This window comes from Neomonachus schauinslandi, chromosome 12 (genome assembly GCF_002201575.2).
Source record: "Neomonachus schauinslandi chromosome 12, ASM220157v2, whole genome shotgun sequence".
Classification (NCBI taxonomy): domain Eukaryota; kingdom Metazoa; phylum Chordata; class Mammalia; order Carnivora; family Phocidae; genus Neomonachus; species Neomonachus schauinslandi.
Window position 1 is genome coordinate 92,454,474 of NC_058414.1, and position 18,132 is coordinate 92,472,605.

At 37.3% G+C, this 18,132-nt stretch overlaps 1 protein-coding gene across 7 annotated transcripts in view; it reads right to left on the reverse strand.

Annotated features, from left to right (window-relative positions):
- BRAF (B-Raf proto-oncogene, serine/threonine kinase) overlaps positions 1–18,132 on the reverse strand; it is a 178,717-nt gene that overhangs the window by 63,498 nt on the left and 97,087 nt on the right. For 5 of the 7 annotated variants that reach the window (XM_044920226.1, XM_044920230.1, XM_044920225.1 and 2 more), the window contains 2 exons: positions 13,089–13,352; positions 542–645 (listed from right to left, as the gene is read on the reverse strand). In XM_044920226.1, the coding sequence (XP_044776161.1) occupies positions 542–645; positions 13,089–13,352 (368 nt within the window). Of the gene's footprint in view, positions 1–532; positions 646–13,088; positions 13,353–18,132 lie in introns of all 7 variants that reach the window. The other 2 variants (XM_044920227.1, XM_044920231.1) reach the window with 2 other exon arrangements.

The following is an 18,132-nucleotide window of genomic DNA, read 5'->3' on the forward strand; positions in this document are numbered from 1 at the left end:
CAAACAAAAAAAAACCAACCAGGTACGGATTTATCTATCCATTCAAAAAAAAAAAAAAAAAAAGCACTCAAGGGACAACATGCCCCAGAAAGGGTATTTTTTTTTTAAAAACAGGATTCAAAATTTGGGGGGGTTCTTGGCACAATTTTAGATACTTTTCTGAAAGAAAAATAGTTTAATATAAAATGTTAATTTTGATAAGCCTTTTGTGAAACTGAGTTTATATTAAAAATAGGGGAATAGGGAAGAGTCCATTGTTCAAATAAGCCACATTTTAAATGGTTCACAAAAATTATAAGAATCTCAAACTCCAAATAAAATCATTTGATCAGAGTAACAAACACAATCATCACACAAAGTATCTAATGTTAACTCCTCAAAAGGCCTGCAAGTTTTCTTTAGGCTAACTTAATATTTTTTTCTAAAGTTAAATTTCAACACCCTGGGTTTGGGTAAAACTGCTACAGAAAACCCAAAAGTTTTATGTCTGAGGGATTTTTTTCCTTTTTAAACAAAATTTCACATCACATACAAACCATACCCATCCTGAATTCTGTAAACAGCACAGCACTCTGGGATTAGACCTCTCATCATCAGAGCTTTCTTTAGACTGTCTCGGACTGTAACTCCACATCTTGCAGGTACCTATGATATCACAGATATATGATATGAGGTAAAGGGAATAAATTATATATTTTTTCTACATCATTTTAAAAAGCTCAATACTTCACCTTTATAATACCTTTAAAATGTCATATGGATTAGTATGTCAGATACAACATCATTTGTAAAGCTAAGCTGCTATTTTTTTTTTTTTAAAGATTTTTATTTATTTATTTATTTGACAGAGAGAGACATAGCGAGAGCAGGAACACAAGCAGGGGGAGTGGGAGAGGGAGAAGCAGGCTTCCCGCTGAGCAGGGAGCCCGATGTGGGACTCGATCCCAGGGCCCTGGGATCATGACCTGAGCCAAAGGCACACGCTTAACGCCACCCAGGCGCCCAAGTTGCTATTAAAGGAAAATTATGACTCAAGTATCTATTATTCATCAACTTAAAGCAAAACTGACTTTGCTTTTTATTAAAATTATGAAATATTTTAACATATAAAAAGAGAACAGAAAAATAACAGATTCCTATATACCCATCACTGAGAAATGTCAACATTTAAAGCAAAAGCAATTAAAAAAAATTTTTTTTTTAAATTTGAATATAGTTGACACACATTTTATCAGTTTCAGGTGTACGACATAGTGATTCAACTTCTCTATACATAATGCTATGCTCACAAGTGTAGCTACTATCTGTCACCATACAACATTATAATATCATTGACTATATTCCCTATGTCTTTCATCCCCATGACTTTTTTTTTTTTTAAGATTTTATTTATTTATTTGACAGAGAGAGACACAGCGAGAGAGGGAACACAAGCAGGGGGGGTGGAGGAGGGAGAAGCAGGCTTCCCGCTGAGCAGGGAGCCCGATGCGGGGCTCGATCCCAGGACCCTGGGATCATGACCTGAGCCGAAGGCAGACGCTTAACGACTGAGCCACCCAGGCGCCCCTTTCCCCATGACTTATTAATTCCATAACTGGAAGCCTGTATCTCCTACTTTCCTTCATCCGTTTTGCCTATCCCTCTATTGTCCCCTCTGGCAGCCATCACTTTGTTCTCTGCTTCTGTTTTTTGTTTGTATTTCTATTTTTATTATTTTTCTGAGGAACCTCCATACTGTTTTTCAGTGGCTGTGCCAATTTACATTTTCATCAACAGCATATGATAGTTTTTTTTTCTCTGCATTCTCCATCCTAACATTTCTTTTCGATTTTAGTGATTCTGACAGGTTTAAGGTATTATCTCATTGGTTTGTTTTTTTTTAAAGATTTTAAGTAATCTCTACACCCAACATGGGGCTCGAACTTATAACCCCAAGATGAAGAGTCGCATACTCTACTGACTGAGCCTGCCAGGCACCCCCTCATTGTGGTTTTGATTTGCATTTCTCTGATGATTAGTGATGGTAAGCATCTTTTCCTGTGTCTGTTGGCCATCTATAGGTCTTCTTAGGAAAAATATCTGTTCAGGTCCTCTATTTTTTAATCAGATTATTTGGAATTTTTGGTGTTGAGTTGTATGTTCTTTACATATTTTGAATATTAACCCCTTATCAGATATATCATTTGCAAATATCTTCTCTCATTTAGTAGGTCACCTTGTTCTTTGGTTGATGGTTTACTTCGCTGTGCAAGAGCTTTTTACTTTGGTGTAGTCCCAATAATTTATTTTTGCTTTTATTTCCCTTGCTTAAGGAGACACATCTAGAAAAACGTTGCTGATATCAAACAGATTACTGTCTATGTTTTCTTCTAGGAGTTTTATGGTTTCAGGTCTTACATTTAGGTCTTTAATCCATTTTGAGTTTATTTTTGTATATGGTATAAGTAGTTCAGTTTCATTCTTTTGCATATAGCTGTCCAGGTTTCCCAACACCATTTATTAAAGAGACTGACTTTTCTCATTGTTTATTCTTGCATCCTTTGTCATAGGTTAATTGATCATATAATCATGGGTTTATTTCTGGGCCTCTATTCTGTTCCATTGATCTGTGTCTATTTTTGTGCCAGTAGCACATACTTGGTATGATTACTACAGCTTTGTAGTATATCTTGAATTCTAGAATTGTGGTATTTCCAGCTTTGTTGTTCTTTCTCAAGATTCCTTTAGCTATTTAGGGATCTTCTGTGGTTCCATACAAACTTTAGGATTATTTGTTCTAGTTCTGTGAAAAATGTTGTTGGTATTTTGACAGAGATTGCATTCAATCTGTAGATTGCTTTGGGTAGTATGAACATCTTAATATTAATCTTTCTAATCTATAAGCATGGAATATCTTTCCATTTGTTTGTGTCATCTTTAATTTCTTTCATCAATGTTTTATAGTTTTCGAAGTATGGGTCTTTCACCTCTGGTTAAGTTTATTCCTAGGTATTTTATTCTTTTTGGTGTAACTGTAAATGGAATTGTTTTTTTAATTTCTCCTTCTGCTACCTCATTACCAGCATATGGAAATGCTACTGACTTCTGGGTATTAATTTTGTACCCTGCAACTTCACTGAATTCATTTATTACTTCTGATAGGTTTTTTTTGGTGGAGTCTTCAGGGTTTTCTATGTATAGTATCATGTCATCTGCAAATAGACAGTTGAACTTCTTCCTTACCAATATGGATGCCCCATTTCTTTTTCTTTTCTTCCCTTTTTTTTTTTTTTTGGAAGATTTTATTTATTTATTTGACAGAGACAGACACAGTGAGAGCAGGAACACAAGCAGGGGGAATGAGAGAGGGAGAGGTAGGTTTCCCGCTGAGCAGGGAGCCCAACGCAGGGCTCGATCCCAGGACCCCGGGATCATGACCTGAGCTGAAGGCAGATGCTTGACCAACTGAGCCACCCAGGCATCCCTAGTATCATACTACTATAAACTTTAAAAATACTTATAGATATATATTTAGTAAAGTATAAGAATTAATGTAGCCCACATTTATTGAATGGCTGCTTCTTGGGAAACACAGTGGGACGTGGATGTTTATGAGGGGAATGGGACTGGTAAAGGGAACCACATTTGCGTATGTGTGTGCAGTATGAAGGAAATATAACAAACACTCCTATTTGTTCATTGGAGGTGACTAAACACAGATTTTAATATACTGTCCTTTATACTTTTCCATATAAATATATTTTCTAAATAAAAATATTTTAAAAACCTTATGAACATTCTTTTCTAAATGCTAAATTGGTGACCAAAGTTACCAATTTTTAAATACCTTGCTTTGAAAAATGATAAGCATGGTTTTGGGGCACCTGGGTGGCTCAGTCGTTAAGCGTCTGCCTTCGGCTCAGGTCATGATCCCAGAGTGCTGGGATGGAGCCCCGCATCGGGCTCCCTGCTCGGCGGGAAGCCTGCTTCTCCCTCTCCCACTCCCCCTGCTTGTGTTCCCTCTCTCGCTGTGTCTCTCTCTGTCAAATAAATAAAATCTTTAAAAAAAAAAAAAAAGAAAAATGATAAGCATGGTTTTTTGTTTAGTACTGGTTTACAGTCATAAAAGAAAACTTCTAATAGCTAGCTACTATCATATTACTGTATTATAATCCTCTCATTTAGTCTACCTTACTTTTACTTTCTAATCTCAGGCTTACTTGTCTTCTATATTTCTCTTTTCAAACCTGAAACGCATTCAGTTTTATTCCTATAATCTCCACTTCTCTTTCTCCTTCTAAAATATATATAGTCTTAGAACATGTACTTTTTGCTATCTCTAGAAGAAATAATCCTGGCTATTTTCTCTTTTTTATCCAATTTCTATTATTAGAGCACTGCTCATCAGCTCTTATAATTATTCTTATTTCAGACCTATCGTATTTTGTCTCTGCATGCCATGTAAAACTATTTATAAAAGAAATTTCTTTCTCCAAAAAAGATACAGAAAGCCAATAAGCACATGAAAAGATGCTTAATATCATTAGCCATCAGGGAAATACAATCAGAACCACAATGAGACACCACTTCACACAGACTAGAACGGCTGTAATAAAAAAGACCGTAAACATACTGGTGAGGGGATGGAGAAGCTAAAACCCTTATACAGTACTGCTAAGAAAGTAAAATGCTACAGCTGTTTTGGAATACATTCTGGCTGTTCCTCAAAAGATTACTATAGACATATACCAAACAAAAATGAAAACATACGTCCACACAAAAACTTGTACGTGAATGTTCATAGCAGCATTATTCACAATAGCCAAAAAGTGGAAACACCACTCAGGATGGATAAATAATCACACTATAACATGGATGAACACTGGAAACATGCTAAGTAAAAGAAGCCAGTCACAAAAGACCACACATTTACATGGAATGCTGGAATAGGCAAATCTATAGAGATAAAAGGAAGAAACTTGTTGCCTAGGGCTGGGAAGATTGGGTAGAAATGGTAAGTGACTTCTAATGCATATAGGATTTCTTTTTTGGAGTGCTGAAAAAGTTCTTTTATTTTTTTTTTTTAAGATTTTATTTATTTGACAGAGAGAGACACAGCGAGAGAGGAAACACAAGCAGGGGGAGTGGGAGAGGGAGAAGCAGGCTTCCCACTGAGCAGGGAGCCTGATGTGGGGCTCGATCCCAGGACCCCAGGATCATGACCTGAACTGAAGGCAGAAGCTTTAACAACTGAGCTACCCAGGCGCCCCTGGAGTGCTGAAAAAGTTCTTAAATTGATTGAGATGACATTTGTGTGACTCTATGAATAGACTAAAAATCACTGGATTGCACCCTTTGAATGAATCAATTGTATAATATGTGAATCAAGTCTTAGTCTATAAAAAAATTCTTTTAAATTATGAATTCCAAAAGCCAGGCTTAGGACAAGCTGTGTTTCAGGGTAATTGGGTTAGTCTAATACTTTCTTTGTTAGCCTTTTGTTAATTTCTTTGTTAACCTTTTGTTGGATGATTTATGTACTGAAAAGTATACATGAATGTGGGTATCTCAGGCTTAAAATATTTTAAATTTTATTAGATCAATAATATCTTCTAAATTTTTTATTTATTTATTTTTAAAGATTTTATTTATTTATTTGAGAGAGAGAGAATGAGAGAGAGCAAGCACATGAGAGGGGGGAGGGTCAGAGGGAGAAGCAGACTCCCTGCCGAGCAGGGAGCCCGATGCGGGACTCGATCCAGGGACTCCAGGATCATGACCTGAGCCGAAGGCAGTCGCTTAACCAACTGAGCCACCCAGGCGCCCAATATCTTCTAAATTTTAACATTCAGTGTTGGCCAAGGTCTCATGGTAAAAGTAAGTCTTATACACTATTGAGAGTGTATACTAATGCATACCTTATTCAATAATTATTTCTAGGTATCTAACATAAAAATATTCCCACAATGTTTCAGGACACAGATATTTAAATGTATATTACAGTATTAACTATCCATCATGAAAAATAGCTAAATAAGTTGGATACAACCACTCTAAACAGTAATTTTAAACGTAAGAAACAGCTCTGCATGAAACAGCTCTGTGAAAAAAAGATTTAAGTATAAGGTAAAAGGTTAGTCTTTTTCTCCTGCCAGAGCATGACCCTCCTCATCCTTAACACTTCTTTCTCTCTTTAAAGGTCTATTTCATATAATACTTAGATAGCCCTACCAATTTTCTTTTGGTTACTAACAGCTCTTCATTTTTTTTTTTAAGTTTTATTTATTTAAGTAATCTCTACATCCAACATGGGGCTTGAACTCATGACCTTGAGATCAAGAGTCACATGTTCTTCCAACTGAGCCAGCTAGGTGCCCTTCTTCATTCCTTTTTTAAAAAAAGATATTTGAGGTATAGCTGACCTAAAATAAACTACATTAAGTATATTGTCTGAGGGCGCCTGGGTGGCTCAGTTGGTTAAGCGACTGCCTTCGGCTCAGGTCATGGTCCCGGAGTCCTGGGATTGAGTCCCACATCGGGCTCCTGGCTTGGCGGGGAGCCTGCTTCTCCCTCTGACCCTCTCCCCTTTCATGCTGTTTCTCTCTCTCTCTCTTTCTCAAATAAATAAATAAATAAAATCTTAAAAAAAAAAAGTATATTGTCTGATATAATTTGACATTATGTATATATCCATGAAATCATCTAATGTACCCATTACACCTTCTCAAAGTTTCTTTGCGCTCCTGTGTAATTCCTCCCTCCTGCCCCAGGCCCAGGCAAATACTGATCTAACACTGTCACTACAGAACAGTTTGCATTTTCTAGAATTTTATAAAAGTATAAAATACATATTCATTTTTGTCTGGCTACTTTCACTTAGCATGATTATTTTGAGATTTATCTATGTTGTGTCTATCAGTAGTGTATTCCTGTGTACCACATGGTATTCCATTTTATGGGTATACCACAACTCGCTTAACCATCTGTTGATGAACATTTGGGGCTAAGAACAAATCTGTACAAATCTTTGTATGGACATATGCTTTATTTTCTCTTGGGTAAATACCTAGAAGTAGAATGGCTGGATCATATACTAGGTGTATGCTTAACTTTTTACAAAATTGCCAAACTTTTTTTTTAAATTGTGGTGAAATACATATAACATAAAATTTAACATTTAACCATTTTTAAGTATACAGTTAGCTATGTTAAGTACATTCACATTGTTGTGTAACCAATGGCCTTGACTCTTTTCATTTTGAAAAACTGAAACTCTATAACCATTAAAGAACAACTCCCCATTCTCCCCCACCCCCACACCTTGCAACCACTATCCTATTTTCTGTTTCTATGAATTTGACTACTCTAGGTAACTCAAATAAGTGGAATAATACAGTATTTGTCTTTTTGTGACTGACTCAAGAGTCATCAATGCTGTACAATGTACCAGAATTTCCTTTTTAGAGTTGAATATTTCATTGTATGCATATATCACATTTTGTTTCTTCATGCATCTGTTGATGGACACTTGGGTTGATCACACATTTTTGGTTATTATGAATAATGATGCTATAAATATGGTATATAAATAAACTCTTTGAAATCCTTCCAATTCATTTGGGTATATATTCAGAAGCAGAATTGCAGGATAAATATGATAATTCTATTCTTAGTTTTTTGAGGAACCATAATACGGTTTTCCATAGTGGTCACACCATTTTATATTCCCACTAGCAATGCACAAGGGTTCCAATTTCTCTACATCCTTGCCAATGTGCTATTCATTCTTTCCTCTTTCCTTCTTTCTCTTTTCTTCCCTCCCTCCCTTTCTTTCTTTCTTGATAGTAGCTATTCTAATGGGTGTGAGGTGGTAGCTCATGTTGCTTTGATTTACATATTTCTAATGATTACTGTTGAGAATCTTTTCATGTGTTTGTTAGCCATCTGTGTATCTTCTTTGGAGAAATATCTATTCAAGTCCTCTCCCCTTTTCTTAATCGGGTTGTTTAGGGGGTTTTTTTGTCTTGTTTTGTTTTTTAATTGAGTTGTATGAGTTTTTAAAGATACATTCTAGGGGCACCTGGGTGGCTCAGTCGTTAAGTGTCCGCTTTCAGCTCAGGTCATGATCCCAGGATCCTGGGATCGAGCCCCACAACCGGCTCCCTGTTTGGCAGGAAGCCTGCTTCTCCCTCTCCCAGTCCCCCTGCTTGTGTTCCCTCTCTCACTGTCTCTGTCAAAAAATAAATAAAATTTTTAAAAATAAATAAAAATACGTTCTGAATATTAGTCCTTTATCACAGATATGACTTGGAAATATTTCCTCCCATTCTACAAGTTGTCTTTTCACTCAGATGCTTGTGGGGTTTTTTTTTGTTTTTTTTTTTTAATTTATGTCCGAGAGAGAGACCACAAGCAGGGGGAGTGGCAGGCAGAGCAAGCAGAGGGAGAAGCAGGCTCCCCAATGAGCAAGGAGCCCGATGAAGGACTCAATTCCAGGACCCTGGGATCATGACCTCAGCCGGAGGCAGACGCTTAACTGACTGAGCCACCCAGGCATCCTGATTGTGTTCTTTGAGTCACATAGTTTCTAATTATCATATAGTCCTATTTCTCTATTTTTATGTATGTTGCCTGTGTTTTTGGTGTCATATCTAAGAAACTACTGCCAAATCCAGCGTTGTGAGGCTCTTCCTCTATGTTTTATTCTAAGGGTTTTATAGTTTCAGCTCTTACATTTATGTCTTTGATCCATTTTGAGAGAACTTTGCATATAATGTAAGGTAAGGGTCCAACTTCATTGTTTTGCATGTGCACATCCAGGTTTCCCAGCATCATTTGTTGAAGAGACTGTCCTTTCTGTGGTACCCTTGTCAAAGATCCCTTGACCATATACATAAGAATTTATTTCTGGACTCTTTATTTCACTGATCTATATGTCTCTATGTCTATGCCATTCTGTAGGTTTGTAGTAGTTCTGAGATCAGGAAGTGTGAGACCTCCAACTTTTCTCTTTTCCTTAAGCCTCCACATTAAGTTCAGGATGGATTTTTCTATTTCTGCAAAAAACGCTGTTGGGATTTTAAAAGGAACTGCAGGGTGCCTGGGTGGCTCAGTCGGTTAAGTGTCTGCTTTTGGCTCAGGTCATGATCCCAGGGTCCTGGGATTGAGTCCCACATCGGACTCCCTGCTCAGTGGGGAGCCTGCTTCTCCCTCTCCCGCTCCCCCTGCTTCTGTGTGCTCTCTTTCTCTGTCAAATAAATAAATAAAATATTTTTTAAAAAGGAACTGTATTAAATAAACTACCAAACTGTTTTACAAAGTGGCTGTACCATTATACAGTCCCAGCAGCAATGAATGAATATTCCAGTTATTCCACATCCTCGCAAATAGTTGGTATGGCCTCTCTTTCATTTTAGCCATTCTAGTAGGTATATGGTGTTATCCTTATGCCTTTATTTTGCATTTCCCCAGTGACTAATGATGTTGAGCATCTTCTAGTGTATTTATCTACTATCTACATATCTTCTTTGGTGAAATATCTGTTCAAATCTTTTGCTTATTTTTTGAGTAATTTGCTTTCCTATTATTAAGTTCTAAGAGCTCTTTGTATGCTCTGGATACATGTCTTTAATCAGGTGTATGTTTTGCAAAGACTAATCTGTGGTTTGTCTTTTTATTCTCTTAACACTGTCTTTTGAGGAGCGTAAGTTTTTAATTTCAGTGAAGTCTAATTCATGAATATGTTACTTTTCATTCCTTCCTCTGTATTCAACTTTCTTTCTAAATTAATTTTTGGGTAGTTCCTTCCAGCAGAGCCTCGGAAAGGTAAATTCTCATCCGGAAAGGCCTTTATTGTACTTTCAACTCATACTTTATCTGAGCAACTTACAGGCATTTCTCAGCATTCTGAGTATACTAGTCTATTGTCTTCTGGCTTCTACAGCTGCTACAATGAAAATTTTTTGATAATCTAACTGAGAATTTTTTAAAGATAATTTTTTCCCTGAATGGTTTTAAAATACTATCCTTTCATTTTGTTGTATCTAATAATTATATTGAAAATTATTTACATCATTTAGGGCCTTTGTTTCCCAAATCTATTTAGATTTATGTCTTTCACAAATGATAGCCATCATTTCTTTGAATTTTGCTCTACTCTTTTATTTCTATTCTCACTTTCTGGAACTCCTCTGAGGCATATAATGAAACTGTTCACTCCATCTTTCATATCTCTTATCCTCTCTATTACAGTTTTTTTATTTTTTTTTTACTCTCCTTCCTTCTTTTCTAGAGTTTACTAATTCTCCCTTTAATCTACTTTTTACCTCATCCACTTAGTTTTTTAAAATATTCTAATTTTTTTTTTAAAAGATTTTATTTATTTATTTGACAGAGAGATAGACAGACAGCACAAGTAGGCAGAGTGGCAGGCAGATGGAGAGGGAGAAGCAGGCTTCCCGCTGAGCAGGGAGCTCGATGCGGGGCTCGATCCCAGGACCCTGGGATCGTGACCTGAGCTGAAGGCAGCCGCTTAGCCGACTGAGCCACCCAGGCGCCCCTAAAATATTCTAATTTTTATTTAGCATTTCGATATTTCTTCTGTAATATGATGTAATTATTTGACATACTGAGATTTTATTTAAAGTTACCTTGCTACTTCCTCAAATCAGTATCAATTTATATTTGTTAGTTTTTTTTCCCTAGTGGCAACTATTTCTTTTGAACTTTCTATTTTTCCTTTGGTCTAAGTTGTTTGAATTTTTCCAACTCTATTAAGAAAAATTTCACTCGCAGAAAATTAGAAGGAATGATACAATTAACATCCAAATTCTCTCTACTTAGATTCTAAATTTTTTTTCATATTTATTTTCTCTAACATTTTGTTTTCCATCTTACCATTTGAAATGAAGTTCCAAATTGACTGATTGAGAAAGGAGTCATAATAGTGGTTACTCTTGAAGGTGATTACTGTTTTGGAGTGGGCATGGGAGAACCTTTCTCAAGCACTAGAAATGTTCAATATCTTGATTTCTGTGGCAGTTACATATGTAGAAGGTCACTCAGCTATACAGTTGAGATTTGTATACTTTACTCTGTCTAAGTTTTACTTCAAAAAAGAGGATGGAAAAAGTTGTAGGTGTCATGACAATTTATGCCTAAACACCGAAAAATTTATTTCCTAAGAATAAAGACATTCCCCTACATAATTACATTCCTGATATCAGACTAGGAAAATTAGTAATTCCATAATAATATATTTAATCAATATTCACTATTTCCCATCACAAAATGCCTTTTATAGCTCTTTCCCACCCTAGTCCCAAGCTAGGATCACACACTGCATTTGTTTACATCTCTTTAGTCTTGTTTAGTGTAGAATAATCTCCAATCTTTTTTGTCCTCTGTGACATTGAGTCCAGGCCATCTGTCTTATAGAATGTCCAAATTCTGAACCTGTTTGTTTCTTCATGGCACTTAACTTTTTCCTTTATCCCCTGTGTTTCTTGTAAAATGGAAGGTTCAGAAGCTTAACAGCAGAACTGTCTTTAGCTAGAATACTTCATAGATGATAACAGTCATCCACTGAGTTTAAAATTTTAGGACCACCTAGAAGTTCTGTTTGGTTCCTTCTTAGGAGTCCTGTTGTTCTTAAGTCTTCTAATGCACTGATAAGCTCTTTCCTTGTGTATTTTATAACATGGGATTTTGAGCTTATCAGTGGGCATTATCTACGTGGGTTCCATGAGCTCTAGATAGGCCAAAGAGACTTTGCATTTGCTTCTGCCTAGTGCCTGACTGCTATTACCTCTCCAGGACCAGTTGTTGGGTTTAAAGTTCCTGGACAGTGCCCGTAAGTATAAATATGAAGCCCACACCATGATGAGGACAGGCCTATAATTAAGAATTCAAGGGAAACTTTAACCTTTATTTAGACTGCTGGTGAAGACAAGCAAGTTTCATTGTTATTTATGTATGCTGAGTAGGTAGATTTTCTTCTAGTTTACCCTTTTGCTGAAGGTAAAACCCTTCAAAGGCTCAGCTTTACGTGAGGATCTGAGTTCCAACTACCCTTTGTGACACTGGCCGAAGGCCTAGTCTTGCATCCCCACACACTGACACTCGCATCCCTTTGTTGCACAAGGTGACAAACTGACCTCTCTGGAGGCCACTATAGCACTTTTTTCCATGAAAATCCAGAATTACTACTAATGCTGTGTAAGGGAAAAAAAATTAAAACTACTTTGATTTCACTTGTATTTGTAAATGAAAAGGTTTTTTATTAATTTCAAAAATAACCATATACATTTTTAAAAAGTAGTGATGTATACAGGTGCATTATTATTAAATCCAATGATAGTACTTGTTGCACTCAAGGATTATAGACCACCCATAAAATTGTGCAGATTTCCCTGCTTTAAATATTACTTACAGAGTAGTCTGTTCCACTGGTAATACTTACCATCAACAAAAGTTACGTAGACAGAGAAAAAATATCAAGCACATTAAAAATCCAATGTTTGATAATAAGTCCAAATAGGGATTTCTCAGGGGCAAAGAACAAAGCTGACCTGACATGTTAAACAACAAACAAGCTCAAGTCTTGAAATTCTTTTTGATTCTAAACTTGTACTTAGACTTGAGTGTGGTTCAAGTTTGGTAGATAGGTTAAAATGTTAAATCGGACACTAAACACAGTACAATTTGTTCCAGTTAAGAAACACAGACAGTGGGGCGCCTGGGTGGCTCAGTCGTTAAGCGTCTGCCTTCGGCTCAGGTCATGATCCCAGGGTCCTGGGATCGAGCCCCGCATCAGGCTCCCTGCTCTACGGGAAGCCTGCTTCTCCCTCTCCCACTCCCCCTGCTTGTGTTCCCTCTCTCGCTGTGTAGAGCTCTCCCTGTCAAATAAATAAATAAAATCTTAAAAAAAAAAAAAAAAAGAAACACAGACAGTGGCACCAAATAATTATGTCTTTTTCACTCCTGTTTGAAATGGATGCCTCCATTTGCATGACCATGGAGTATGGAGTGGTAACATATTTCAGTTTCAACAACTACCATTTCTGAAAAACACAAAGAAAAAGCAACAATGACAATCAAAGTTGACTCACCACTGTCCTCTGTTTATTGGGCAGGAAGACTCTAACGATAGGTTTTTGTGGTGACTTGGGATTGCTCCGTGATACATCTGTGGGATTTTGAAAAACTGAAAGAGATGAAGGTAGCACTGAAAGGCTGGAAGAGGAAGAAGATGTAACGGTGTCCGTTGATGCAGAGCTAGAAACAGAAAAATCAGTTCCATTCCCCAGGGATTCCAATAACTGTTGTTCTCGCTGTTGGAGGGCATCTAGCTTGCTGGTGTATTCTTCATAGGCCTATAAAATAAAGCAGACTTACGTTGAAGCTGGACTTTTTCCTGACAGTAACAAAAGGAAATAAGAAATTTAAGTCTGGTTATAATGTCTCTATAATCTAGCTAATAGGGTTTTAAGTTAGAAGTTACAAAATAAATGCTAAAAGTAACTGTAAATTAATACTTATACTTTTAAATTGATAAATCTTTTGTGATAAGATACTACATTGCATTGAGAAACTGACAAAAACATAAATGTCTAGAATAGCCATGAATGTTAATTTAAAAATACAGTATTTAGAATGTTCTGGTCATATTGCATTTACCTTCCAAACCACATATCTAACATAAAATAAAATACTATATACTACATCAAGGGTAAGTACAATCTCTATTAAAAATTTATTTTTTTCCAGAAAACTTGTAGGCATATAAAGTATCATACCTCTCTCCCCTCCAAAGAACAGAAAGAGAGGTTGAAAAGGAGATGAGGTCTTAAAAGAGATTTGTCAAAAAATAAGACTCAGGTATAGTGTCAGATTTCACCATTACTTAAAAGATGTATAACTGCCAGCTTCTTTCTGAAATAGCTATTAGTTAAAATACTTTATTCTCCTCACTATGGGTCTCTGATGATCCCATCAAATACTGTTTAGAGAATAAAATTTTATCTGAAAAGGTGGTTTACAACCTGCAGTCAAGAAATTCTGGGGCCATTATCCATCATGGTTTCTTTCTACAAGTTTCATTTAACTAAAGCTATAAAGTCAAATGACCACATAAGGTATCATATTCTAAAAGTAACAACAATTTTAAAAACAGGGGCGCCTGGGTGGCTCAGTTGTTAAGCGTCTGCCTTCAGCTCAGGTCATGATCCCAAGGTCCTGGGATCGAGCCCCTCATCGGGCTCCCTGCTTGGCAGGAAGCCTGCTTCTCCCTCTCCCACTCCCCCTTCTTGTGTTCCCTCTCTCGCTGTCTCTCTCTCTTCCGTGAAATAAATACATAAAATCTTAAAAAAAAAAAAAAAAGAAGAATTTTGCAAACAGAGTAATATTGAAAGTAAAGAGGTGGAATGAATTGGAATATATATGTCTATGGTTCTTTAAGGCAGTGGTAATCACTCTCCCCCACACCATAGGACACAATTTCTGTCCATCATCATACATAGATGCAGTAGCTACAAACATTTATAAAAGGCTACAGGGAGAATCATAGATTTTAAAATGGCATTTCCTATCACTCAAAGAGTTTATTACTGGGCTGCAGAGAAGTAGGTGGATGTATTTTCATTTGTTTAAATGCTGTACATGAGAAATAAAGAACATTTCTGATACAAGGTGAAAATGAGAAGGGAAAGGGCCTTAAAATGTTAGCATTTAGATAGATGGAGTTAAGTGGGGAGAAGAGAGTACTGTGTACAGGAGAAATTCTGCCATAAAATAAAGAGGTAGGAAATTCTGGGGCGCCTGGGTTGCTCAGTCAGTTAAGTGTCCAACTCTTGATTTCGGCTCAAGTCAGGATCTCAGAGTCCTGGGATCGAGCCCTGTGTCGGGCTCCATACTCAGCGCGTAGTCTGCTGGTTCCTCTCCCTCTGCTCCTCTCCCCCCACCTTCTACCTTCAAACAAATAAAATCTTAAAAAAAAAAAAAAAAAAAGAGGTAGGGAATTTCAAGGCATAGAGGGAAAACTACAGACGAGTATAGCTGAATGCTATTTAATATCTGGGACATAGCAAGGGATCAATATATGCTTGCGGTATTTAAATGCAAAACAGCAATACAGGGAAGCAAATAATAAGACTGGAAAAGCGGGTGAGGGACCAGCCTGTAGAGGGTGTATATACCATGCTATGAAGCATGAACTTCATTCCACAAGCAAGGGAGAATTATCAAAGGTAGATGGGAATGAAGGAGAAATTTTATTTCAATAAAGACCACTGCACTTGCTATGCTAGACCTTAAAATGTAATTTTGAAGAAAAAAGGAGGAATAATACTAAACTGAGCCACTGAGGTTAAGGGTCTAAAGTATCAAAATGCCCTCTCCTTTTTTTTTTTTTTTTAAAGATTTTATTTATTCATTTGAGAGAGAATGAGATAGAGAGAGCATGAGAGGGGGGAGCGTCAGAGGGAGAAGCAGACTCCCTGCCGAGCAGGGAGCCCGATGCGGGACTCGATCCTGACACTCCAGGATCATGACCTGAGCCGAAGGCAGTCGCTTAACCAACTGAGCCACCCAGGCGCCCCCAAATGCCCTCTCCTTTAGCCTACTAGCTACCCTACCCTGATTCCAGAAATGTTTCACAGCATTTCGGGGCATTATAACCAAATCAATTCAAATTTTTCTAAGCTGTATTTTGATTTAGTTTTCAGTTCCAAGATCTAATTACTTAAGAGCATCTCTTTCAATATGATCCACTTTTTAAGCCTAATTTAAAATCAATCAATTAAGGAGCACCTGGGTAGCTCAGTCAGTTAAGTGTCCACTCTGGATTTCTGCTCAGGTCAAGGATTTCCACTCAGGATTCTCTTTCCCTCTCCCTTTGCCCCCTCCCCCCACACTCATGCTCTCTCCCTCTCAAAAAAAAAACAAAAACAAAAAAACCCCCCAAAAGTCAATTAATATACAGTGAACATACATGTGCCTCGCACTGTTTGGACCTCAAACTACAAAAATAAAGATGGACACAATTCCTACCCTGGGAAGAACATATACATGCAGTCTAAGAGAAAAAATTACCTCCTGCATAGATCAAATCGTATTTACTATCATCTGGACAAGTACATTTACTACACAAAATTAGCCTTAGGAAAAGTAATGCATGTAAAAAATAAACTCTCAGAATGTTATTTATCAAAATGTTAGTCTTAATTTTTGAAAGGATACTTACTGTTCCCTCTATTGTGGATTACAAACTATTTCACTGCATTTAAAATCAACAGCTCTTCCTTTCCTTAAGTACAAAGCAGTTACTTATTCCACCTCCCTCCATCCTCCAGCTGAAATCTATCAAGGCACTTGTACCTGGCTTGGCTCATTTCTTCCCATTATTCTTGCTGCATTCAGTGTGGATTACTCTTTTAACACTCCTGTCTTGAAGTTCTCTAAATCTCTTATCTCTAAAGGTATTTATCTTCACTCTACCTTTCAGATCCACTAGTTCCAAATGATGACAAGATCTCAAATTGTAACTTCCCTTGTCCCTGAGCACACCTTCTTAAGTTTCCATCTCACTACATTAACCCGTTCATGAGCAACATTAATCCCTTCAAGTTTCTTAGATTTGGGCCTTCACCGTCTTAATTCCCCTACTTTGTGGCTCACCATTTCTTTTTTTTTTTTTTAAAGATTTTATTTATTTATTTGAGAGAGAGCATGAGAGGGGTGAGGGTCAGAGGGAGAAGCAGACTCCCTGCTGAGCAGGGAGCCCGATGCGGGACTCGATCCCGGGACTCCAGGATCATGACCCGAGCCGAAGGCAGTCGCTTAACCAACTGAGCCACCCAGGCGCCTGTGGCTCACCATTTCAATAATGCCACTAGTAACATCTCTGATTCTCTGGCTAATTCTTATTCTTTTACCAACTTGTTCGTCAAATACAAATATTGAGTAAATCCTACCATTTAATTATTCCATTCTTTCTCTCAGGTTACTACACACTGCTGAAGAAGGTAGTAGTAAGACAAAGCCAATTAGTTCCATCATCAATTCATGGAAATAAGTCCTTCACACTACTACCTGAAAAATTTTACTTATTTTTAATATCATCATATTACGTTTTTCACAATACTTACTCCAACCTTTTTCCATGCTTCTTTGGTTCCTCACCTTCATCCCTCAATGTTTAATTCACTCAGAAAAAAGCATTAACTTCAAATTTACACTAAAGATCAAAGCCATTAAATAAAAACTTCCTCGGGCGCCTGGGTGGCTCAGATGGTTAAGCGTCTGCCTTTGGCTCAGGTCATGATCCCAGGGTCCTGGGATCGAGTCCCGCATCGGGCTCTCTGCTTCTTGGGAGCCTGTTTCTCCCTCTGCCTCTCTCTCTCTCTGTCTCTCATGAATAAATAAATAAAATCTTTAAAAAAATAAAATAAAATAAAATAAAAAATAAAAGCTTCCTCTTCTTTTCTTTGTCTAAGCAATTCTCCACACCTTTCCCCACCCCTCTTCTGTTCTCAATTTAGTGTTGGCACTGAGTGTTTAGGGCCTCAGGCCCTGGTACCCTGTAATCCCCATTTTCTCTTGTATCTTCCAACCTTTTCCTCTGTTTCCTTACCCAGCAAATGTGAACACGTCTTCCCACATAAATGCACACCTCAGCCACCACCACTGCGATCAACAAAATTCTTGTGGTTCTTCAAGATGTTGCAGATCTATATACTTTTTCAGGACGCAGCTTTCCCAAAACCCTGTTCTTTCTCATCAAAATCCTACTTATTTTTCAAGGCGCCTGGGTGGCTCAGTCAGTTAAGTGTCAAGACTCCTGGTTTCGGCTCAGGTCATGATCTCATGGCTCTTGGGATTGAGCTCCATGTCAGGCTTGGTGCTCAGAGGGGAGTCTACTTGCCGATTCTCTCCCTCTGTCCCTCCCCCGACTCTCACTCTCTTGCAAGCTCTCTCTCAAATAAACAGTAAATCTTAAAAAAAAAAAAAATCCTACTTATTTTTCAAAGTCCAATTCAAAGCTCTGCTTCATAAAACCCAAGGGGTATTCTTTGTCTTCACCTCCTTTAGAGTATTATCACGTTCTTCTTTTTATGACTATTTCTTATTTATGAAAAAATTTTGTGAGGATTAAAT